This window comes from Ostrea edulis, chromosome 1 (assembly GCF_947568905.1).
Source record: "Ostrea edulis chromosome 1, xbOstEdul1.1, whole genome shotgun sequence".
Lineage (NCBI taxonomy): Eukaryota > Metazoa > Mollusca > Bivalvia > Ostreida > Ostreidae > Ostrea > Ostrea edulis.
The window spans coordinates 43,327,820-43,349,727 of NC_079164.1; the positions used below are offsets into that span (position 1 = coordinate 43,327,820).

The window sequence follows — 21,908 nt, forward strand, 5'->3', positions numbered from 1 at the left end:
TACGTGTTTACCTTTAGAGCCCTGGACCCGTCCGAGCTTCGCTCGGTACATGTATAATTATTCAAGCCAACGTCGGGGCATTGATCATTTGTATACTTTAAAAACTTACTACATGAACGTGCACATTTATTTCACTTCAATCAGGAGTATAAAATCCAGAACCTAGTATAATACACACTCCTCTGATTTGAATAAGCCGATATCAATTTACGAATGAATACGCTGTCATAGAATACATGTAGGTGTCGCAGTTCAATAAAATAGATTTAATATTACGGTATGGTGTTTAATTTATTACTAGGCTATTAATCAAGATTGTAAAATATTATGGTACAGATTTATTTACAAAATTCAACATGCAATACAGAATTGACAATACAATGTTTCGATCGGCACGTGCTGTCTACCTGATACACCATCAGGTGTTGACGGTACAGGTAATCGCTTCCATCAGACAGTGTGGCTTACGTTTTCTTTATAATTTACGCCTTGCTAAAATTGTCTGAGACAGACCCCCACCCCCAAATATTTCATTGCATTTTAAGGTAGCTCATTACACTAAAATTTTATTTAATAACTCGTTAAAGCACCTTATGAAGTATGATTTCACCATGGAAAGAGTGAGACAAGCTCTCAATTATTTTAATTTTTTGTGATTTTTCCTGGAATGATAAAAATGGTGTTTTGCTTGCAAATAAGGGATTCTAGAGTAAATAAAGCATGCCTAAAATATTCAGATATAAACGTTCTAATTTTTAAAAAAAATATTTATGAAAATCGAAAACGTTATTTGTTAATATTATTAGATTTATAGATAAAATCTTCAAAAAGATGTCGGTTAGAAAAGAGATATATTGAAGAAATATATTATAAAAAGAAATTGAAACGATATGACCAAATTTCAGATATAATCACTATATTCAAACAAGAGAAAAAAGTACCGATCCCGATTAAAATTGATAGAAATTACTAAATGAATCATATTGTTGCTAATTGTACGCAATGTTCATCATGAAATTAGTTTCCTTTATAAATTTGGTTAATTTGTGAACCATTTTACATCAAGGGAATGTAGTTTTCTGATTACAATGTTTTCTATGACTACTTTTTTATAATTCCGATTGGGCTTGGTTCAAATTTGAAAAATCGTTATATTTCTGAATTACGGCCATTTCATTTCAATTTCTTTATAAAAAATATTTCTCTGGTATTTCTTTTTTCTAACTGACATGTGTTTTTATCCGTAGATTTAAAAAATATTATCAAATAACGTTTTCAATATTCATAAATATATTTTTGATTAAAATATTAGGACATCTATCTGAGTTGTGTAGGTAGGTTTTCTTAGATATTCATAATATGCATCAAATCACAGCGAAATTTGTACTCTAGAGTATCTTAATTGCAAACAAAGTACCTTTTTTTATCATTCCGAGATAAATCACCAAAAAAAAATCATATAAAATAATTGAGAGCTTGGAAATCATACTTCATGAGGTGCTTTAACGAGCCATTAAATAAAAATTTAGATTAATGAGCTACCTTAAGGTTTGTAGTAAATAGTTACCATTCGGATGCGAATTTCTGGATTAACGATGCAAAATTACGTGCAAAAGTTTCGTTCCCCAGTAAAATCGTCCGTGGATTAACTAGGCTCCACTGCATATTTTTGATATTTGGGTGCATCACATTTCGGGGGGAAATTCGTTTCTAACGCATGTGATGTTAAGAAAGATTTTTGGCGTTTCGTGAACATATACCCCGACTTATTAAATATAGGGCTTTAGCTCTTCAACTTTCAGATCAAAAGTAATGATTGCCAGTTCTGAAATGTTTTATTGATCATAGGGATTCTATGGGTACTAATTATAAGGTATTATTCCTTATCAAATTTATTCATTAAGCTTTTATACTACATCATACATCACATTGTTATCACAGTTAATTACACGTAAAGTAGACCGCCAAAAATAGACGGGTGAGATTCACGACGCCCGCTTTGTTGTTATCCACAAAAAATAGAGAAACATGTCCTGCTCTTATTTATCCGGAAACGGTAGAGATTTCCAAGAGATATGGATAGAAAACTAAATATTTAAAAATTAGAATGAACACAAGAAATATCACAATTTCAACAAATTCATATAATTCTGGCATCAGGTTTAGACATAGTTTTAGAATATAAAACGTGAATATTTTTATTAAGTAAAAATATGCTATTTTTATGAAACAAAGTGTTCGCATGATTAAAATTGTATAGAGCTTAATACGGAATTCATATATATATATATATATATATATATATATATATATATATATATGAACAATAATAGCTGCCGTATTTGAATCATCTCGGACGCCTTTTTAGACGCATACTATCCTAGACATCATACCAACTCTCAGAACTAAGAAGTCATCAGAGATACATGTATTTCCACCACGCAAAAATTTCCACATTTACAATATCCATTGTCAACAACGCCCGAATCGACCGGACACAAGTGTCGATTTGATCATTCGTGTATTCTTGCGATAACAGGTATGCATCCCTCATCCCTGCTCTTTTAAAATTATGTTAATTTCTTGCTTAAAGAGGTTCGAACCTGAGATTTGGAGTAATGTCAATTTTTTGGAAAGTGTATTTTTGATTTCTACATTGAAGGAGAATTAGAAAATTAAAAAGGAAAACTGGGGGGGGGGGGGTAGCAGTTGAGCTACGGTGTTCTAAACATGACCTTTTTGCACTTAACATTAACTCAAGGTTGTTTCAACGCAACATAAGCAACACAAATCAATCATTACATGTACATAAAATAGACACATAATCATGTCTTCTAACAATATAGATAAAAAAAATTAAGTAACATACAAGTATAAAAGCAAACATCCACTGTGAACTTGCTCGATCAATAGCGGTCGAGTATGTTAGTTTTGTAACACGTTACTGAACATCATAGAATGTTACCAAATACTGAGTCTTCGTGTTGTCTCGAAAATGTTTGCCTATTGGTAATACGCAATTTCCTAGATGTCATAGTTGTTTCCCTTTGTTGAGCTTTTACGTATGTTCGTAAAGCAAGACATTAAACGTGAGTACAAATACTTATCGCTGTATTCACACATTGCCTAAAGGATGATTATGTAAAGTGCAGGAAAGTTTAGTAAGTTTTTGAGTATTTGAGAATTTACCATCTTTCTTAATTAAAAGTATCGGTCGTGTCAAAGAGAAAACAGATGATAATTAATTTACATATTTGATTTAACTATTTCTTCTTGATATGGTCAGTTTAATATATACCACCTACTAATATAAATAAAATGCACGCTTTCTTAACTTTTATTGTCATCTAAATAACCAGTCTATATTATATGTATAATCCCTATACCCATGCACCTAAGCGTTTAATAGAATACTGAATGTATCTCTATCACAGAAGAGTTTATCTTGGAAATTGTGTATTAGGCATACTTTCATTATGATTTTTAATTGGTGTACATAAAGCTGCGAGGTTTGCTTACATTGTTATATAACTGTGTTGATATTGCACGTTTAGGGTAAATTGAAGAAATAAAAATCACTGGTTATGTCCCTTTCATGCTAATTTCACTTTTACAGTGTGTATCACTCACCAGTGAACAATATATCTATTAATCCTAAGATATGTAGCCTTGGACTATATCATGTAAGTGGAGCATTGGACAAACATTATACAGAATGTACTTCTTAGTACATGTACATATATACCTGTAAATATCTATTGCACTGATATGAAAAAATATCTACAGTAGTTTTTGAATTGCAATAATATGATTCAAGATAGGTTCAAGTCCTTGTTTGTTGAAGGTCATCGACAGTGACGGCCCTCCATGCTTCCAGCACCTCTTGAGGTCTTGAAAACTCTCGACACGCCATAATGGTGGAAAACTTATCACAGTTTTTAAATGCAAATAACTTTGAATGAGTTAAATTAACACCCACTTTTTGTGCAACAAGTCCGATATAAACATCATCTATGGGTAACCATTTCACTAGATGAAAATTCGAAGACAAATTTCTAGCGATACTTGTGCTCACCAAATAAGCGCCACCTGGGAAATATGGTGGAAGAACACTTTTAGGATAGTCTGTTTTGGATAGGTACCATTTATGCTTCGGGTCACGATAAATCGTTCGACCTTTATTGATGAGAAGTCCCATAAACATGGACTGTGGGTTTTTATGACTCTTGATCTGCTGTATGAGGTTAACAAAATTGACTTTAAAATCGTCATCTCTAAACACAACAAATTCGGAGTCTGCGCAGTGCTCGCTTAACCATCTGTATCCCATTACTGTTTTGTAAGTAAGATTTCTGTAAGCATCAATAAAACTTCCTTGAATAATATCTCCGTTCTTTTCACATTCTTTGAGTATGTCCTCGTCCCACTTGTCAGATTTCCCTAGTAGAAAAATCGTTTTAACAGAGTCTTTGAAATCCTTGTAACTTTTTGTTTTGTAGCGAATCCATTTCCGCAGATGGAAATTTCCTGGAGACGACTTCACCAACATCAGGATTTTGGTTCCGTTGTATGTTTTGAAAGAATCACAAATTGTGGTAGGATTTGATATGTAAGTGATATGTGAAAAGAATGGCACAGGTGTTGACACTTGTAACGATGTTTGGTTTGCTGTGTTATTCTGTGGAGGATAATGCCTTTCAGTAATAGCTAACACAGAGCTGGGCTGATTTTCAGTGTTCGGAGACTGGACGAGTAGTGGGTTGTTTTTCACTGTATTTGTAATAACGATGATGGTCATACATGTTAGAAACATGCACGTAAGGAACACGTTCAGAAGAAAACGCTGCATTGTTAGTACCCAAGAAACAGTCTGAAAAAAAAATATAAAAATGCATGTTAATTGTTGCAAATCAAATTCAACAGGTATGTCGTTTGAGTAAACGTAGGCTACAAAATACATGTTTGTAAAAATGGAATTGCTTTTCAGATTTATCATACCTTGGCTAATTTTTCACAGTATAGCTACTTATTAAATACCATAACAAAATACTAATTCTCAGTTAAGCTACCTTGTACATTTTACTTCAAATACATTCCAAGTCACGTGATGATTAATCTCATCATGATTTTACCAATGAAAACGTTCAAATTTGTGGAGCATTCCATGTTTTTGCTCATTTACCACTCCCTAAGAGGTTGGTCATGTTATACAAAAGAAAGGGGTTACACTGCCTACGTAATATTTGGAAACATGGATGTTGTTTTCACGCCTCAATCGAAAATTTCTCATTTTTGAGCAATGCATGACGCTTACAGTCGTAGCCGTGAGAGTTCTTTTTCACCTACGGTGATACAGAGCCACCGTTCTTAAGGTCATATCCGGAAGACCAGTGATTTTCACTTCCAATATCGCGGGCGCTAATACAAACATTTAATATGGATAATAACATACCTGTATATTTTGATGAATATTAAAAGCAATTTGTTTCGGTATAATAGATTTATGATATGTGTAGTCGGAAAATTAGTTGTACTGTTGATAGAAATAAAATTGTAATTTTTCGGGTTCAAACCAAGAAAAATCACATAGAAACTTGTAGACCAATTTAAAGACGAAGGACTAACGATATTTTCATTTACATCTTATTTTATTTTGGTACTTCAAACTCGGATAAATTCCACAATTCCGAGTCTGTACAAATTCCACTATTCTGAACCCATAAAAATGCATGAACCCATACAAATTCCTGAAACCATTCCACTACTTAGAACCCATATAACAACCACTATTCTGAACCCACATATACATATTTCTATCTAAATAAGATTCGTACTTCCTATTCATGTAAATGTTAGAAGAGAAACAGTGATTTGATTCTATATGTATGCTGATTTTATTCGAAATCGTCCAGAAATAGGTATAATACTCTTCCCTGGAGGAAGCGAACAAATACATAAACTGTGGTTCATATTGATTCATATATAAAAATTCTATCAACATATGGAAATGTTCGCCAAATATATGTCAGAATTAGCATTTTTCAAAACCTAGAGTATCATGGGGACCCGGGTTAGAATAGGTCCTCCGTACCCCCTTGCTTGTCGTAAGAGGCGATTAAATAGGGCAATCCTTCGGATGAGACCGCAAAACCGAGGTCCCGTGTCACAGCAGGTGTGGTATGATAAAGATCCCTCCCTGCTCAAAGGCCGTAAGCGGCGAGCATAGGCCTAAATTTTGCAGGCCTTCACCGACAATGGTGACGTCTCAATATGAGTGAAAAATTATCGAGAGGAACGATAAACAACATACAATCAACCAACAATTAAAGAAATCATTTCTGAAATGCCCCATAACTAAAGGAGTGATAAATTATTTCCACGGCTTTCTTCCTCATTATTTAACTTTAACTGGTCAGATGCAATTTAGCTCTTGTCAAAATTATATTTGCATGTCCAGCTTAGATCAGTACTCCCAAGGGGCAAATGGAATTCCAAAGACAAAATTTTGCATTGCTTCTGATCAAAACGTCCCGCTGAACTCCTTGAAACACAATGCCTTAGTTAGATTATTGCCCCCATGAGACAATTCCTTTGTCTGTTGTGCTTTGTAAGTCTTTACAAAATTTCTAGTAAAATACTGCATATATTTCTATCATTAATGTTAGAAACAAAATGATTATTCACATTAGTTGTTGTGTACAGTGTAGCTACAATTTAAAAACAAATATATGTATTCTTGATGTAATAATCATTGAATAGGGTTGCAGCATTACTCTCTTGCATATGTAGGGATTACCTCCCATAAAACAGTTTTTTTTTTAAATACTTACCATTTTAAAAGTTTTAATGACTTGATTTTAAGCTGAAATTTACATTTTTCAACAGAAGCACAAATTGACAAAGTTTGTTGATTATAGGACTTAACTCTACTGTCTACATGAGCCCAAAAGGGATTATTCCATATATGGCCATATCATCAAAATTATAGGTCACAGTGACCTTCATTTAGAGTGCGACACACCCTCTACTTACGATGCATTACCTGACCAAGATTGATGATTCTAGACCAAATAATTGTCCAGTTACGAGTCGGACAGGACTTTGTCATACGTGGCCTTATCGTCTTAATCAATGGTCACAGTCACCTAACTTTAAAGTGCGACCCACCCTCTACCCAAGATCTATCAGTTGACAAATTTTGGTGATTCTAAGGTCTCATACTAGTATTTAAGTTATGATGTAGACACGAAACGGGACAGACGGAATCACCATACCATAATAAGCCCCATCTTGGACTGGCGTATAGAAATCTTATTTATTATGCATTAGTTATTGGTTCGTTGTTTATTGTAGACATTAGTCTGTTGTTTATTGTAGACTGGAACCGGTCCAACACTATCTCTATTCCTATCGTACACAATAGACTTGTCTGCGTTTACTATCCCCTATCAGACCGTGGGCCAATTTAGTAAACAATTAGTTACTAGGAATTAAAAGCAGATAATTCACTCTGTTGAATGTAAGCGAGCACGTATTGTATCAATATTTGAATTAATGAAGAGTTATTATAATGGTACAATTTCATGAAGGAGAATATTTTAAGCATTATTCATATTATCTATATAAACAAAGTATAATGATAATCCCGTTTTCTTTGTAACCATACCGTGAGCTTCAATGAGAGAGAGAGAGAGAGAGAGAGAGAGAGAGAGAGAGAGAGTTTACACATTTACTTTTTAAATGTAGAGGAATTCGGCTACTGGCTTTCAAACAGTTCCATTGAGAATTTTATCAATACAAAAAAAACCCACATGTTTTATACATAATAAATCAGCACACACACGATAAGAATTAGTTATGTAGGTTATATCAGAGAAATTAGAGAAACATATCCCATGCAAAAAGTGATTTTATTAAACACTTGAGGTAGTGTAATAATAAAGCCAATTAATTTTAGATATTTTTATTGGCACCTATTCTATCTGTATCATGTAATATATGATTTTTGTCTAATATAGTCAGTATATTATTTACAATTGTACAATTACAAGAATACAGACCTGTATATCAAACTAAGGAACCTGGCAAGAAACAAACACGTATATTTTATTTTTCTTACCTAATGGCAGATGCATGTATGAAATTTAATTATTTCATCTGAGAGATTAATATTACTCGGAATTTACAATCATAATATGATAAATTGATTTACGAAGATTAAACAGCTCCAAAACTTGGAAATATTTGAGATAATATGAAAAGAACATGAGATAAATGAAAATCAAGATTTTGAAATATTTAAGATGTAAGATCATGAAACATACGGGGCGTATTTGAGAATCATTTTGAAAGAACTTGAGATAACATACCTATAATAATTGTGATGCTCTTGACAGACATGTGAGATAATTTGAAAGCCAATAATTTGAGATATAAACAAAAGCAAAAGTCTCTTGATGTGTAAGAACTTGAGGTATACTTGTAATATTTAAAGACATTATAGATACAAGGGAACTGAGATAGAATTGTAAACAATAACAAATCATATCAACTGGTTAGGACTTATATAAACTTGATATCTATACAAAAAAGTCGTTCATGAGCGCTATACATGATTAGTGATTATTTGATTTTAGAAAGTAGCAGTGAATTGGAAATACTCTATATATTCAGATCTCAGAGATATGCACTTTTCGAAATTTCTGAAGCATTAGAGGCTACTAAAATACACCTCTTAATACAGACTGGAATCCCGTAATACTGGTATCAGATTCATTATTTAAAATACATGTAGAAAAATACATTTGAAGTTTTCTTGAGAAAGTGAAAAAGCATTGTGAGATTAACTGCTTGCTTTTGAAATTTATTTCCATATGGATCGATATTTTATTTAGCTTTGAAGATTGAAATTTGAACATAAATGTGACAATGACGAATATGAACAAGCTTCGTCTCTTCCACTTGCGAGATATCGCGATAACAAGCATGGTGAAGCAGACAAAAGAATTGGGGCATGTTGTACATGATACACATTAAAATACACCTTTTTCTTAGAGATCTCCAAGTATCTGCACCATTACGAAGACCCTAAGGAGTTGTTATAACCCTCTCCTAAAAATGATCACAGAGGCTTACATTATTAAAAAAAAGAATAATTTCAAGTTCATTTTATTTGCTCAAACCACATTAGATATTTCAAGTAATTACGGATTTACTAACAAAGATAAGTGACGACAAACAGTATTTAAAATGATTCCAATTTAAATGTTCTAATGTACCTGAAAATATATATAAATGATAAATTGTAAACCTAAAACATTAATATTATGAACAAAGAATACAAAATCATTCATTTCGGACTGTACATCCGCCTCCCGAACATTGTAAATTCACACAAGTATGGCGTAGCTGAAACGCGCTAGAAAATCCGTTGTTAATCATGTATTAGCACCTTTATTTACATGTGAAGTATGAAATTTTAAAACTCGTGGCCTTGTAGCTGCATACCCGACATCCTTTAAATTATTTGCTCACGTATTATACATGGTATTTCGGTGACGTTAATTGTGTCGTATTGCTTCGTCTAAAGAAGACAGCATATTTGATGAAAATTAACCTGGCTTCATGACCATAAACTGAGACTAGACTTAAGTCGAAACTAAGATTGCATGCTAATATATCCTTAAAAAGGGAAATTGCATAATGTAACATAATAGACCCCCTCGTTAAAAAGTTATCTACACTGATCATATCACATGAAGCTCTTGAATAACACATAAATAATACCACTTTACAAACGGGGAAAATCCCTTAATGTACCTGCAGTGTACAATAAACAACTTCCTAGTGAAAATTTCCTTGTTTCATTATTTCAAAAGAAGAAATACTCGTACATCATAAATAAATGTAACCAACCTTTATTTCATACCCCTTGTATTGTTAAAATCACACACACACACACACACACACACACAAATATCTGGGTATCGATAATTATCAGACAAGACGCACATTCACACAATTTTCCTCCACAGTGTACAGGCATAAGAACGTCATCAAAATGTTTTTGTTTTTGTTTTTTGCTATGGGCAGATGAAATGTAAACAATGACATACCAATAAAGTGTAATTCTGCACACCTCTTAGTTATCAGTTATCTTCAGATCTATCTTTACCACTTCACAAACGGGGAAACATCTATGTGGTGATACTTTTGAAAAATAAAATATCTCATGGTCATAACTTTTTTGTTTGATTATTTCAACAAGGAATAATCGTGCCTAATAGGTAAATGTAACTAACCTTTCTTTCATACATGGATGTTTGAAGTATTGTGTAAATCCCAACTTAACTAAAACGACAACTGGACAACATGTCACAACAAACAATGTGCTTATTTACAGATCAACCACGTCAGGAATACCGAGCTGTCGGTTTAAAACTACTAGAAGAGCGTACGGCAAGTTATTTAAACAAACGTTGTAAAAACTGGCCTGTCGGATTTTGTATATGCAGTGCTTTGTAATGTATGACTGTACATTTCTGAGAATAAAGTATTGATTGATTGATGGATACCGACAATAGCTGGTAATTTAAGTAGATTGTATTTTCCTCTTGGTCGCAAACTGAAGTGTCTTTTGTTACATTGCTCATTCTTTTTGTGATGTGTTGTGATGTATCACGCGCTAAACTTCGGCTTGGTGTAGAATGATGACTCTGGACCCTCCACATTGGAGCTCAAGCCCAAAACTTCACCTCTTGGTACTGAGTGTGACAAGTGGCGTGGTGCCTGGGGTTGTTTGCTTCGGGTACGCGCGCGAAAATATTTCGGACTATGAAATACGGATAATCATGTTAGCATTATGTTAACAGATTTGATTATATAATAAGGAAATATACAATTAATAATGATAACAAAATCATTTCTAAATACATTGAAATCCCGTAACTTTTTTCACATACCACTTGGCCTAGTTTACATGGGTCCATATAGTGCACTTGGTCTTAGCCCTTGATCTACTTTGTTAACTAATTTATAAGAACTAAATAAAATACTTTGCATCATTTAACGTTACATGTATGTTAGTATGGAGACGTTAAAAATAATCCAGGAAAAAATAAATGCATCAGATTCCTTTTAATTTTTATTAAATTGTTTGAGGGTTATTCATCTTGCCAACGCCTAACGTGACACGGGAAGTCCATTTTCAAGGTCATATCCGTGGCTTTCACTTTTAATGCCTGGCGCTGGGCGAGGGAACATACAGTATCCATTTTAAACGCCTTAGGTTTCACGCGACCTGGATCTCCCAGTTATGAAGTGAATGCCCTAGCCGCTAGTCTACCGCAACCATTTGATATGATAAATGAAGGTTCTGCAAAACGGATATCACCTCGCAACGTTGCATATCATAAGATGGTATTCCTTCAAGTGCTTTTCAAATCAGTAACTGAAGGTAGTTTAAGAATTTCTATTCTTGGCATTTTATTCAAACTTGAAAATCACTTGAAAACGTGAAAACTGTATAACATCAAGACTGTTATTTGACATTGTACAATCTGCCATGTTGAGAAGGGATACATGCATGCACCTCAGTTCAAGCTTTTCCAACCATACGTACGCCAAGTGTCGTAGTTGCTACCCACCCTTTTTTGTGGGCAGGCAATATTTTTATGCTAGTCTTTTTACATATGTGTATGCAATAGGGGGTCATCTTGTTAGACCCCCTATCGGATGTTTTTATTTTGTATATATATGTTCTCTTTCTCAATGTTAATTTTATAGATGTATGTAACAGGGGACCATCTAGTCATTTGCAGCATATGATCTTAATTTTTACTTGGTTTTAATGACCCCCTGTACTGTATATATTTTTCGTCATTTACTAAATAAATGACATTTTCTATTTTCAAACTTGTTCTGATTTGCCTGCTTTGAGCAAAAAACGAGTGCAGTCCACTTGGCTGGTGCTTTTGAGCAGAGGATCATAAATTAGCAAATGTGATGGTTCGTGTTGTTTATGTATGTGACAAATAGATAATTACAATTATGATTATTTTTGTTCACATCCTTTGCGGAAAGGGCTAGTCTTGTTCACAATGACTACGCTAAAAAAAATACTTTAATGGGGGGAAAAGAAACATCTTATGAGGTTTTCAAACTATTCGTGGGAAATCCATGAATAATCGTCCATTGTTTATCACCAATCGTCCCAATTTTTGACACCATACATATGCACGTGTCCCTGCATGTGTGTTGAATTAACAATATATTATGATATCAAATAGCCAATGAACGCTTTTGAGTCATCTAATCAAAGCACGATATAGTATCGTTTTATAATGAAGTTTTCTGTTTCTTGATGTTCGTTAGAACCGGTGAATTAATTACGCCGCAGTTTTCAGTTATATAAGTAATATATATATATATATATATATATATATATATATATATATATATATATGGGATGATAAGTAAGTAAATAAATTAGCATAACCGCATAACCTACGTAGGGTATCAGCATGATTGGACTATGCACAGACAAAACTACATGTATATATTAAGGGAGCCCAGGCCTCAGTTCTGTCATAAACCGTGATCTTTTCATTAAGTTCGTTCATCATGAAGACAGGACAATTTGTTTGCCTTCTTTTCTGCCTAGGATATGTATCTGCCCAGGTATTTAAGTTTGGAAGCTGCCCGAATGTACCAGTACAAAGTGACTTTGACTTAGACCGGGTAAGTAACATACGTATGTGCTAGACACTTGCACTAAGCTCGTATATCATGTTTATGGGTACAGCACATGTACTCAAGCGTTCGATGTTGAAATAGGACGATAGAGTTACTCGTCACGATTTTCTTCCTATTTAGTTTATCAAATTACATATCAAATAAAACACATTACGTAAAGTTAAACACACTGGAAACAAATGGACCAGGTGGGTGGAGAAAATAAAAACGATCGATTTTATAATCTTCGATCTTTACTCTATAACATGGTTTCATAGAGAAGTCATGTTCTACGAAGAAATAGACGAAGGATGGTTCTTGTAAAAACAAAACAAAAAAGAATTCAAAGATTTGTCATATAAAAGTATATTCCAATAGAATTATCAAAATCCTAAACCCTTTGTTGTGCCCCAATCCTGACCCCGTGTCAGGTGTTTGAAGATTTGAAGAAACCCAATCTTAATTGTGAATGGAAGCTTTCTAGCTTTGTAACATTTTGGATGGACTTGAATCTTTATTGATAAAGGGAGTTTCGGCTTATCTGTTTGAGCGACCGTTAGGAAACAATTTAAAGATGATTGTTTTCATATTTTTCACAGCTGCCAAAATAAAACCAGGAATAAAGTCTTTGATATACATGCACAAATCCTGACTGTTTATCTTAGTAGATTGAGGTGTCAGGTTGGCTAGCCATAGATCATGCGTTCAACTCATGCAAGGGTTTTATTTTTTCTTAAGGATTTTACACCGAAATTTGCAATTTCTGCTACATGTGGCAATTCTCTAAAATTTCCGAATCCTTATCACTATTACAAATATCCTGTATTTATTTCCCTTTTGTGACGACTCTGATCAATGTGCTATACCTCATTCACGGCCCTCTAGAATGACCTTTGAATTACACAAATCTTGAAACAAATTTTAATCGCATATTTCCGATAATACGTTGAGTCACATTCTCCCAAGTGGTTGTTGAGAAGTAGAAAGTTGATATATTTTTGTTAACAAAAGAAGGACGGAAAAACTTCGAGGAGTTTCAGCTCAGATAAGCTAAAAAGAAAAAAAAATGGGTAGAAAAAAAAAGAGATTGTATCTGAGTAATGGTAAAATCTCTGGCCCGCTTCCTTGTGATCCACTGAATCAGTTATTGTATCTCTATCATCTACAACACATGAACTGTACTTACACAGTTTAAATTTCAAGAGATGTTGAAGTTTTGTTTATACATAAAAGGATTGGGGATGGGGTGGGTGGGTGAATGGACAGGCGGAATGACGCCACAGAAGTTAGATCTGTTCCGCGAGGGCATAGGACGACCCCCCCCCCCCCCCCCCCCCCCCCACTCACTAGTAGGAGAATCAGGTCACTGCACACATTTACTTACCGAAAATACTTCATTCTGCAAAGAGTCGTTGATGGCCTGAAGTGTTTTTTTTAATTGAATTGTTTGCGAACACTTTGATTTTTATAGATCTATTCACGAGAAATTATCGACATTATACTGTTTAAACAGCTCATTTTAAAAAATTGTAATTCAAAAGTACAGTAATCTCTTTTAAAAACTCTACTCGTCATTGGTTTACATGAAATCTACTTGAGTGTGTACTTTTAATGAAAAAAAGTACACGCTACACTGGAATGCTGTCAATAACAGCCCAAACTGTACTTGCGGTAGTCCCGAAACAGCTCAACACTTCCTTTTAGATTGTCCTGACTACGTCACTCCTCGTAGATTGATTTTTGAGCAACTTACCCTTCAAATTTACTTCACGGTGATAAAAAAATTCATCCAATTTGGATAACGAAACCATTTTTCAAGCTGTTCATAAAGTCATTGACGCATCCAAAAGGTTCAAAATCTAACAATCCTCGCACATTCTTCCTTTTCACAATTATTTCACTTAATACTGCTATGACATTTACGTTTATTTCTTATGATACCGTTATTATCATTACTATCTCTACCATTAGTATTACTACCATTAGCAGTTCATTATCATTATCATATTCTTCTTTTGCATTAGATTCTTTCACCATTATTACTCATCTTAATCACAAATATGCACGTACATAATTACTGGCAAAACAATATCTTATACCACCAATTTGGGCAGATCACAATCTACATAAAGGAAACGGATTAATATAAGTTAGTTTCCGAGTCCTGTCGCAATTTATTATACCTCTGTTGTAAATCATCGTCATTGTTCAATGTACTGCATGTACCTGTTTATAATGCAATAAAATAATGTTTACACACATCCACAGTGAACAAAAATACCGAAACAGTAAGAATTTTAACTAAAATTTTCAAGCAAAATGTTTTTTTCCCTTCAAACTATTCATTTACAACCCACCTTATATGAAATATAAATGAACAAACTCTGCATTTTCAGGGTTTTTGTACAATTTATTTCAATGATAACTTTTTAACGCTGCTTGAGTTAATATTAAGTTTATTTCCTTTGATATTTCTAAAGTGTAATAATAGTCATTTCCTCATGAACGCGCTGTAGCTGTAAACAATGCGCGTATGGATCTTGATAAATATAGTATGGCTATTTTAACCTAAGGGAATTCTGGGAAATAAATGATAATAAAATGTATAAGCTCATCATTTTTTAAATGAGGGTATGACCTGGGTACAACGCTTTCATGAAGCTTGTATTCTTGTTGGTTTTGGAAAAAGCATGATATACTAACAGACATTGAAGGGGGGGGTGTTATTTAACTAAACAATACGTAATAATGAGATGATAACCCCCGTAGAAGGGACATTTCCCTCAGACTGCTAATGCCTTTTTTTTTTTTTTTTGTATTTCCGCTGTTCAGTTCTCCTCTGATGTGAAAAATCACAACTAAACGAATTCAAAACAGAATAACAAAGTATACAGTGGTTTTAGTAAAGTTTTATAATCAGACAATTCGTTATACATTTGTATTGTAAAGGTTTACGCAATAATAAAAAAAAAGCTTATCAAAACTTTATTTGTACTTCTGTTTTAGTATTATGGTACATGGTATGAGTTTGAGCGTTATTTCTTCATTGCCGAATCCCTGTTAAAATGTTCGTCAGCTACTTACTCTTCCAAGCCAGATGGAACAATCCAAGTAGTTAACTCCGGGGTCAATTTTATGTGAGTACAACGAAGATGGTAGTGAACAATGCGAGAGTTAGAATTCGTCACATAGTTTTAAAGTAGGTATATTTTCCATAGGTTGTAAATGAACAAATGAACAATTAAATCATTTGAAATATTGGGATTGATTGATTGATGTTTTCCGCCACACTCAACAATTTTCTGGTGGCGCCCAGTTTTTATTGGTGGAAGAGAGAACCCAGATACAATGTACTTGGGAAGAGACCACCGACCTTCCGAAAGTAAACTGGGAAATATTAGGACGTGAAAATGAGGACACAGTGAAAATTGTCAAAGACCATTTTATAGTCAACATGTATGGGTGGACTCTCCAATTCTATTATTATTAATTTTTGGTAATCAAATACTTATAGGAAAACTAAAAATGTACATCTCTGGGTCTTCAAAAAGATGAAGCAATGACCCACTATAGATGAAAGATGTTAGATACAAAATAAAATCGTGTTGGTTTTTTTATATTCCAAGTCCCTTTCATCATGCATGATTTAAATCCTTATGAATATTGTAAGCGTGTGAAATTAGAAGCGCAGTAAATTTACTTAAAAAGATATTTAAAACTAAATTGAAAAACTTTTAAAAGGACATCTTTGCAAAAGAATACTGGCACGTAATAAACCTTACAAATATAAGGAAATCAAATACAAAAAATTCAGTTGAGCAATTATATGAGTTTTTCAAAGAATCAAATACAGAGCAATGACGTACCAGATTATATTTTGTCTTTTGAGCAATTAAACGAAATAAAAAACCGCACTCATTTCACAGGAAGAAGTTAGGAAATCCATTAAATCTCTCAAACGCAATCAATCAAGTGGTGGTGATAATATCATTAACGAATATATTAAAGGATCATTTGCACATATGCTACACTATATAATACATTTTTAAACAAGTTATTTGATTCAGGTATATTTCCTCAAAATTGGCTATGCGGATGGATATTTCCACTGTACAAAACAAAGGAAATATGACCCCTAAAATTACAGAGCTTATGTTATTAATTTGTATTGGAACAAAATTACCTCTAGACATGAAATGAAATATTAAACGAATATGCAAATTCTTGTAATCTAATACTAGAAAACCAGGCGGGATTCTGCAAAGAACATTCTACTACTGATCAAAAATTGATATTCATAGGTTGACCGATATGTGTGTTCAAAGTTTAGTTGAATAAATTGATTGTTCTTCAAAGTGTATTATTTACAAACATGTTATTGGTCTCTTATCTTTACAGTATTACCTTTGTAAACCTATACCTAGTATGTATAAAAGGCACATTTGTCGAATAAAACCATCTTCTCACAATCTTGAAATTGAAACAGGCCGCCATAACAATATAATTAGAGAAAATAGACTATGTAATTTTGTAAAAAAAAAATACATAGAGGACGAATACCACTTTGTATTAATTTGCCCTCATTACAAGGATTATATATTGTTTAACGTCCCTCTCGAGAATATTTCACTCAGATGGAGACGTCACCACTGCCGGTGAAGGGCTGCAAAATTTAGGCATTAATGAGAGTAAAGCATTAATTGATTGATTGATTATGGTCTGAAATTCTGGAGACAGGTGGTTTGTTAGAAGATCATTTTGAATAATGGTTTAGAACCCCCAATATCTCTTTTATTTTTAATTTTTGGTGGCTAATACGTATTAACGTTCTATTTTATCATCGATATTTTAAAAATATATTGTTAAACAATACATTGTCAAATATAAGTTTATCACAAAAAATATATGACAAAAATATGTTTATAGTATATATTTCGACGACGAATAGGCATTTTCTTCGCCTTGTTCACCCATCTTCTTTGGTTAGATTGCAACTTTCAAATTCTGAGATGGTTTTTCAAATTTCCTTTTGTGGGAAAGTTGAGTTATTATTATGATTTTGATTTATAAATACTTACAGCATGGCAAATGTTAATATATTTACAACCCGATAAAAAACTTTTTAAAAAAAATAAACAGGAAAATATGAGTATAAACAGAAATTTACACGTAACTCTCCGACATTCAAATGCATCATATATTTGAAATACAATATCATTGTAACTATAAATTCCCTTTCTGTTGAATAACTTGATATTTTTAAAAATATTCCAGCTATTGCCACCTGTACATGTACCTGTTAGTTTAAAGCACAGGCAATTGCATCGCTTGGGGTCGAATTTACTATTAAAGAGTAAAGGTATAGAACTCGATATATAGGGTACCCAAGTTAGCCGATGTAAAAACAATAAACCAATTGATATAAAATACTACTTTGTATTCTAATATATTCATACATAATCAATCTACATTACTACCAGGGCCGTAAATTAACCTTCAATTTGGAGGAGACAGGAAATTAGGCGGGGGTCTGGGGGCCGCCCAGGCCCCCAGACGCTGAGCACATTTTGTGCACACTGAACACGTTTCGTGCAAAATCCTTGATTCTAGGGCCTTCTAAGATGTTACTTGACTAACTCATTCTAAAAGAAAGATTTGGAATGCTTTTTAAGGGAGGTATCATGTTCTTAGTTATTGGAAACAACATAAATTCTAACGAACTTTAAATTTTATTTTTTTTTTTTGGCTCAAAAGTTGGAGGAGGCAGCTGCCTCCTCCGCCTCCATGTAATTTACGGCCCTGACTACCAAAGTTCATCCCGAAATTCCGTATACTCTTTATATAGTAAATTCGCCCCCAAGCGATGTAATTGCCTGTGGTTTAAAGTAATTCTATTAATGTTATTTCAGTACGGGCCGGGATTCCTCGGTGACGGGCACCGCCTCAGTTGATCCTAAATTCAATAACACAGCCAAACTGACAGTCGGTTTTGGAGGATGTACGTAGATTTAACTTAAACAAATATTGTAAAAGATCATCCATTGTAAACTGGTGATATATGTACTGTATGTTTTATTACAGTTTCCAATGGCCCATACTGGGTTCTGAAAACGGACTACGACCAGTATGTAATAGTATTTTCCTGTACTAATATACTGTTTGGAAGGGCGCACACTGGTAAGATATCCCCCACATTTTAAGATTGGGTTATTCTGTCAACTACCGTACTATATTCATCTAAGTTTTAGAAATTTTTATCCTAATAGAAAATGCATTCCGCTGACAAAAGCTATTTAAATCATTTCAAAACAGAATTCAACCTTTCTATTTGATTAAAAAATTGGTATTTGATTTCATGCAGACGGAATGAACCCCATTTCGAAATAACGATGGTCACACTTAACAAATGATTTAGATTTGACAAGAAAAATTCACATTAATCCAAAATTGCTATATTTCTAGTACCATTTTAATCAATATGTGTCATGATAGTAAAATAAGTCTTTCATGAAGTTTGGGAGAATGTACAGATACAAGATATATTTTTTTAATATATATTTTTCCAGAAATTATGTGGATTCTTACACGTGAAAGAACCGGAATAACTGAAGAAATGAAAAATGACCTCCATCGATACATTAGACAAGTTGGCCTTGACCCCAGTAAACTTTCTCCCACTCAACAGACGAACTGTTCCTAGATGACAATCTACGAAGAATAATCGTAATAATTATTGGTGTGGAAGCAAAATTGACCCCATAAAAATTAATGAATAAATGTAATGATGTATAATGTGATGAAATTATTTGATATGATACTATGTGAATTGGCCAAGTTGTGTATCTTTCTATCAGGTCCATTGGTTGTTATACACTCGTAAGGAATTCACGCGAATTTTAAACAAATGAACACTGTAGCCACCATTCTGTGGAACAAATATGATCTAGAACATCAAACTAAACGCTGTGTCAAATGGGTTTTCCTACCGTACAGACATGTTAGTCGTGTTACATTTTTATACATAATAATAACCCTATGGTACATGACCTACAAAAGGAATAAAAGGTCAATGAACAATTTCCTCACACGCATGTGTATAAAATCCAAAATGATCACATAATAATCATAGTTGAAACATTCAAGACAAACTGCCCGAAGTACTAACAGGAACTGATCGTTGATTATTATGTGATCATTTTGGATTTTATTCTTTTAAATTATTTAACAACTGTGCCGATTTCTTCTTTCATTTATATCTATATCTATATATATATCTATATATATATATATGGACTGTCGGGATTGTATTATTATATCTGCGGGAGTTTAATGTACACACATGCACACGAAAGTATGTACACGCTAATTGAGTTATGACACCGCTTACTGCAACAGAGTTTATAAAAAAAAAATAGATGTATGTACATTTTCAATGGTTTTGCCTTCGATATCTTCAATATGATATCCATTTCCTCATGAATGTAAACGATGGGCGTATGAATCTTAATAAATATAGTGCGACTATTTTAAAGGTTGTGAATATTCCGAGAAAAATGAATGTAAAAATTAAATCTAAAAAATAATTTTTTATTTTTGAAAATACATCAGTACATGAACTGCAACGCTTCACGTTGATATACGCGATACCGTGCTTCATGAAGTATGCTGGCGTAAAACGCCGCAGTTCATGTCCGCATGTATTTTCAAATATGAAATTTATTTCTTAAGTATATCTATCTACCTATTAAGTTTCACAACAGTCAAATTTACTTTTATGTTCCGACACTGTGTCCATAATAAGCATTGATCAAAAATAGTTAACTCATCAATTTCTTAAAACTCATATTGTTTTATGTTTATGGTCAAAAATAAAACTAAAAAACATTTCTAGTGCTGTATCATTCTTATTCTTTGTTGAACCGTGGGCTTTGGTCCAGCAGCACTTTCTGAGGATAGTCTGGATAGTTTGAATATGCTACAATCATCATCTTCTTGCCTACCTTTACCCGATTTGAAGATTGATTGATTGTTTTGATGTTTCCCGCCACACTCAACAATTTTTCAGTTATCTGGTGGCGCCCAGTTTTTATTGGTAGAAGAGAGAACCCAGATACAATGTACCTGGGAAGAGACCACCGACCTTCCGAAAGTAAACTGGGAAACTTTCTCACTTACCGGCGCGAGCGGGATTCGAACCCGCGTTGACCAGAGGTGAGAAGCCATGTGGTTTTGAGCGCGATGCTCTAACCACTCGACCACGGAGGCCCCTTGACCCGATTTGAAGATGCCTCATGTCAGGCTCGTATCCAGTATTTTCATATAAGATGCGGATATAAAGGATTCTTAAGAGGGTTGTGGTATTGGTCTAATTAGAGAGCGCTGATCATTGGATTAGATGTTGGACCAAAGCATCAGAGCAAAACTAAGTACAACATACATGTACTGTAATGGTTAAAATCTTTACTCAAAATTCGACATGGTGTGGCAATTTTAATAAACAAATCATAATATAAATCGTGTGTTTACATCTGGAAATTTCCGTTATGTACTCGTAAATAATTTTTTTTAAGTTCTTAGTTAAGGTTAAATGATTATTATCTTCCATTATTATTGGTAAAGAGTTTTTTAAACTCCATACGGCTGGGGTTTTTTTTTTTAATGAAAGTCGATTAGCATCAAAGAAAACTAAATCTCTTACATTATGTATTTCGGAGATAATTGTTTCGTTATTTCGAGATGTGACCTCATACTTACGATTTATCATATTCTTTGAGGGGGGGGGGTGATTATGAGATAATATTACCCACAAAAGGTGACGTATCGAAATGAGAGAAATTTTTTCGAAGGGACGTAAAACCACGTAGACACACGCACACAAAAAAAACCCCACATTACAGTATAGTACAAATGTATGTCTTCTTTTAGATATAGCGCATTCATTCATTCAGTTCCCATATAATGGCATTCATAACGTTAATTAATTATCTAAAGATATCTTTTTTCATATTCTAGTGGTATGATATGCTTTTTATATTATAGAATGTTTTAAACACGGTTAGGTAATTTTGTCTTGTCCTTTTTCATGATGCATACAATAGTTTCACAAAGTCTCATCCGCGCAGGAACATGGAGAAAAACAATAGATTAACATAAAGCTATGTAATGTATAGATTTAT

General features: G+C 33.4%; 2 protein-coding genes across 2 annotated transcripts in view; one reads left to right on the plus strand and one right to left on the minus strand.

The window, feature by feature from the left end:
- Positions 1–323: 323 nt before the first annotated feature.
- Positions 324–21,908, minus strand: part of LOC125655361 (beta-1,3-galactosyltransferase brn-like) — a 29,547-nt gene continuing 7,962 nt past the window's right edge. The window contains exon 2 of the mRNA XM_048885639.2: positions 324–4,870. Within this exon, the coding sequence (XP_048741596.2) occupies positions 3,824–4,849 (1,026 nt within the window). The 5' untranslated portion in view covers positions 4,850–4,870 and the 3' untranslated portion in view covers positions 324–3,823. The remainder of the gene's footprint in view (positions 4,871–21,908) is intronic.
- On the plus strand, positions 12,283–20,622 carry LOC125652978 (apolipoprotein D-like). Its single transcript, XM_048882442.2, has 5 exons — positions 12,283–12,738; positions 15,739–15,869; positions 18,642–18,730; positions 18,814–18,909; positions 19,299–20,622. Exons 1-5 carry the CDS (start codon positions 12,622–12,624, stop codon positions 19,430–19,432), a joined length of 567 nt encoding a protein of 188 aa, XP_048738399.2. The 5' UTR covers positions 12,283–12,621; the 3' UTR covers positions 19,433–20,622.

Coding starts and splice junctions, on each gene's coding strand:
- LOC125652978 (XM_048882442.2), top strand. CDS start 12,622: ATGAAGACAGGACAATTTGTTTGCCTTCTTTTCTGCCTAGGATATGTA. Junction 12,739..15,738: donor GTGACTTTGACTTAGACCGG/GTAAGTAACATA, acceptor CTTCTGTTTTAG/TATTATGGTACATGGTATGA. Junction 18,731..18,813: donor GACAGTCGGTTTTGGAGGAT/GTACGTAGATTT, acceptor GTTTTATTACAG/TTTCCAATGGCCCATACTGG.